At 46.6% G+C, this 3,439-nt stretch overlaps 1 protein-coding gene across 1 annotated transcript in view; it reads right to left on the bottom strand.

Moving 5' to 3' along the window:
• Positions 1 to 3,439, bottom strand: part of CR2 (complement C3d receptor 2) — a 28,396-nt gene that overhangs the window by 4,590 nt on the left and 20,367 nt on the right. Inside the window, exons 31-36 of the mRNA XM_033519857.1 lie at positions 2,889 to 3,083; positions 2,154 to 2,336; positions 1,749 to 1,940; positions 1,412 to 1,511; positions 1,055 to 1,193; positions 801 to 906 (exon numbers count right to left, since the gene is read on the bottom strand). Of these exons, the coding sequence (XP_033375748.1) occupies positions 801 to 906; positions 1,055 to 1,193; positions 1,412 to 1,511; positions 1,749 to 1,940; positions 2,154 to 2,336; positions 2,889 to 3,083 (915 nt within the window). The remainder of the gene's footprint in view (positions 1 to 800; positions 907 to 1,054; positions 1,194 to 1,411; positions 1,512 to 1,748; positions 1,941 to 2,153; positions 2,337 to 2,888; positions 3,084 to 3,439) is intronic.

Raw genomic sequence — 3,439 nt, 5'->3', positions numbered from 1 at the left:
GGGTTAAGAAATCCATATTTAGGGTTACATATTTGGGGTTAAGAAATCCATATTTAGGGTTACATATTTGGGGTTAAGAAATCCATATTTAGGTTTAAGAAATCCATATTTAGGGCTGCAAAACCGTGTGTAATGAGCACATCCTAAAGTCTCGGTGTGCTCAGAGGAGTTTCACACGTAGGACTCAGAGATTCAGATAAGATAAATTCAAGAACTGAGAGGTTTTAGTTCTTTTAGGTACCTTAAGGGTACCAGAGCATCATATATATAAACATAATTTTGTGGCTGTAAACAGAATAGTGTGAATATATTCTAATAAATACATGAAATGGGGTAGAAATCTGTCAGTGCTTTACTATCCCAACCTCATTGCCTTCCAAAGCAATTCCATCTGGAGAAAACACTAATTGCAATGATCAACCCTTGCAAAACATCTTTGTGTTTTGGATAACAGTACAGGATTTGGAAAATTCCATTTCAATCGCACTCAAAATACCACTCTTCTACTACAAAACATTTGTTTACTTGATTTCTTATTTATGGTTGTGAAACAAAAGGGGACAAGTCCCCTCAGGCATCTCACAGCTCTTCAGTCTGCACTGCTGTGACAGATCAAAAGCTTACATCTGGAAGATTTTTAGAAGAAACCAAACATGCAAGCATAAAAAAACCTTATCCCAGAGGAATATTATGCTTTAATAGTCTTATTCCTTTAATTCTGTTTATTTAAAGGAAATGCTCTTTAATTTTAAGGACTTTATATGGCAATTCTGGCCCCGATCTAGTGGTGACCTACTTACTCTGACAGGTGGGAGGCAGACCGGTCCAGACAACATCTCTTCCCAAAATCTCACATCTCCTGTGGGACTGTCCAACCAGTCTGTACCTGGAGGTACAGAGAGACAAATATCAGCTCATACCAAATCCTTCAGCTTGGATTTTTCCCTCCCCAGATGTTTCCTTCTGATTTCCTCCTGGTTCCAGCTGATCGCCAAGGTCTCTCTGCTGGTTTGACACGAGGGAGTGAAGGACACCAAGTTCCTTCTTCTCAGATCCAAGAGGAGCAACACTGGCCCCAAAAACTCTGGGTTAGATTGTTCAGGTGATAAATCAGGACCCAACTGATTTCCAAAGGGCTGGAGCCTCCTTGTGTCATGGGCTTGCTCCCACTCTCAGCTCCTGCTCGAGGCCATCTGAGAAGGGAAACTGAAACTGGTTTGCAAATGAATCTATTGAGCACAGGAGGGGAAAATGAGACAATTCTCCTTTTCTGGAGAAGGCAACTACGGTGAAATTGGAACCAAAATTCCAATTTCAGACCTTCTGTGGGAGAACAGCTGTGCAGAGGAGTGGGCTCTGATCCTTTACCCAACAGCAAACTCAGAGTCAGCAAAGGCAGCGTGGGACTCACCCTTGGTCACACGTGTGGCTCACGGTTGACCCGAAAAGGAGATCTGTCAGAACAACAACTCTGCCGTGCCTGGGGGACTCTGGCTGTTTACATTGCTTCCCTGGGAAAGAACAAGGCTGAGTTTAAACTCCTCTCTCGAGCTGTGTAACACACTAGGAGGTTTCTTAAGGCTCTGTCCGAGTGCTGCCACCAATAAAGTGATTTTGAAAAGGCTCAAAGCGGCCCAGACCTTGTGACTAGTAAAGCCATGTATCAACCTTTCCTTCAAAATTGCTCTATAAAACCCACAAACCAGACAATTTCCAACAACCAACACCAAATGGATGGAGCTATTCACTTTTACAGAACTCTAGGGCTTCAGACCACGTGAGGTTTTGGAGGCAAGTCAGAGTTTGGGGCACTCCGGGGCGCCTGGAGTGTCCCGGCCGGCAGCTGTAGCGCACGGTGTCCCCAACAGCAAATTCCAGCTGATTCCTGTATTCCCTGGTTAGCTCAGCAAAGGTGAGGTTTGGAGGTGCACCACAGCCACCTGGCAGGGGAGAAAACAGGGAGAAACGGGGATGTCAGCTTACAGAAGTTGTTTTAAAATGTATTTTGAGTATGTCGAGCGTAAAATCGTCGTGCAATGTGGGTAAAAAAAGAGGAGGGTAAAGGATTCAGAATTTTGGGAAGAGTGAGGATGAGTCCTATAGGCAGAAAGTTCCAGGCTATCCACAACTCCAAGCTTAGAACCACAGTGTACCTGCACACTGAGGGAGAGGGAGGCTCCAGTTGCCAGAGTCGGTGCAGTAGATGGATGCCTGTCCCTGGAGGCTGTAGCCGGGGTCACAGCTGTAGTTCACAACCATCCCAGAGGGAAAAACCTCCACGTCCTGGCTGTTGTGCTTTCCTTTGTCAATATTTGGAGGTGAAGGGCATTGCAGCACTGAAGAGAGAGGACAAAAGGAAACTGAGAAAAAGGCAGGGCCATGATGCCGGGCCAGGCTGGGGAAGCTGGGGTTGTCCAGCCTGAGGAAAAGGCTCCAGGGAGAACTCAGAGCCTCTTCCAGTGCCTGAAGGGCCTCCAAGAGAGCTGGAGAGGGGTTTGGGACAAGGGATGGAATGACAGGAATGGCTTCCCACTGCCAGAGGGCAGGGTTAGATGGGATATTGGGAAGGAATTTCTCCCTCTCAGGGTGGGGAAGCCCTGGCAAAGGCGCCCAGAGCAGCTGGGGCTGCCCCTGGATCCCTGGCAATGCCCAAGGCCAGGCTGGACAGGGCTGGGAGCAGCCTGGGACAGTGGGAGGTGTCCCTGCCATGGCAGAGGGTGGGATGAGCTGATTTTAAGCTTCTTAAACTCAGACTCTTTCCATTGGGAAAGAATCACTATTTTCAGGAGTCTGCCCAAGCCTTCCAAAGGAGGGAGCGGTAAAGGAGAAATTACGAGGCTTCAAGCACACAACAACTTAAACAAATTAGAAGCAGCTCCAAAACTTACCTTTGCAAAACTCCTGGGCTTCAGACCACGTTAGATTTTCAAGACATGTGATAGTTGGTGATATCTGTGGCTGTTCCATGTATCCAGGCCGACAGGTGTAGTTCACAGTCATCCCAACAGGAAACACAGTCTGATTTTCATACTCCTCACTTAGCTCAGCAAATAGCAGCGGTGGTGGTGTGCCACAATCGGCTGCTAAAAAACAAAATGGGCATGAGAAATATGTCTTTAGCTAAAGAGAAACAGGTGCATGATAGGCACTGTTAAACCCCAAGTTATTAAAGCATCTTCTGTGCAGTCTGACATTTGTCTGAATCAAATAACGCTCAGCGTGGCACCTAATTTATGTGGTCTTAAAAAAAAATAGAATAAAACAATGCCCAAAAAATAGTTTGGCCAGTGTGGTGCCTTAACACGACTCTGGGCTGTAGAGTGCAGAAATCTTTAATTTCAGCATTAGAACACCCAAGCCTGTCTCCTTTTGGGAAACTTGAGCAGTGCCACCAGTTTACTCCCAGCGCCACCAGAGCGCAGCTCCTGCGTGTGGCTCT

The sequence above is a fragment of the Parus major genome, chromosome 26 (genome assembly GCF_001522545.3).
Source record: "Parus major isolate Abel chromosome 26, Parus_major1.1, whole genome shotgun sequence".
In the NCBI taxonomy this organism is placed as follows: domain Eukaryota; kingdom Metazoa; phylum Chordata; class Aves; order Passeriformes; family Paridae; genus Parus; species Parus major.
This window is presented reverse-complemented; position numbering and strand designations above follow the sequence as displayed.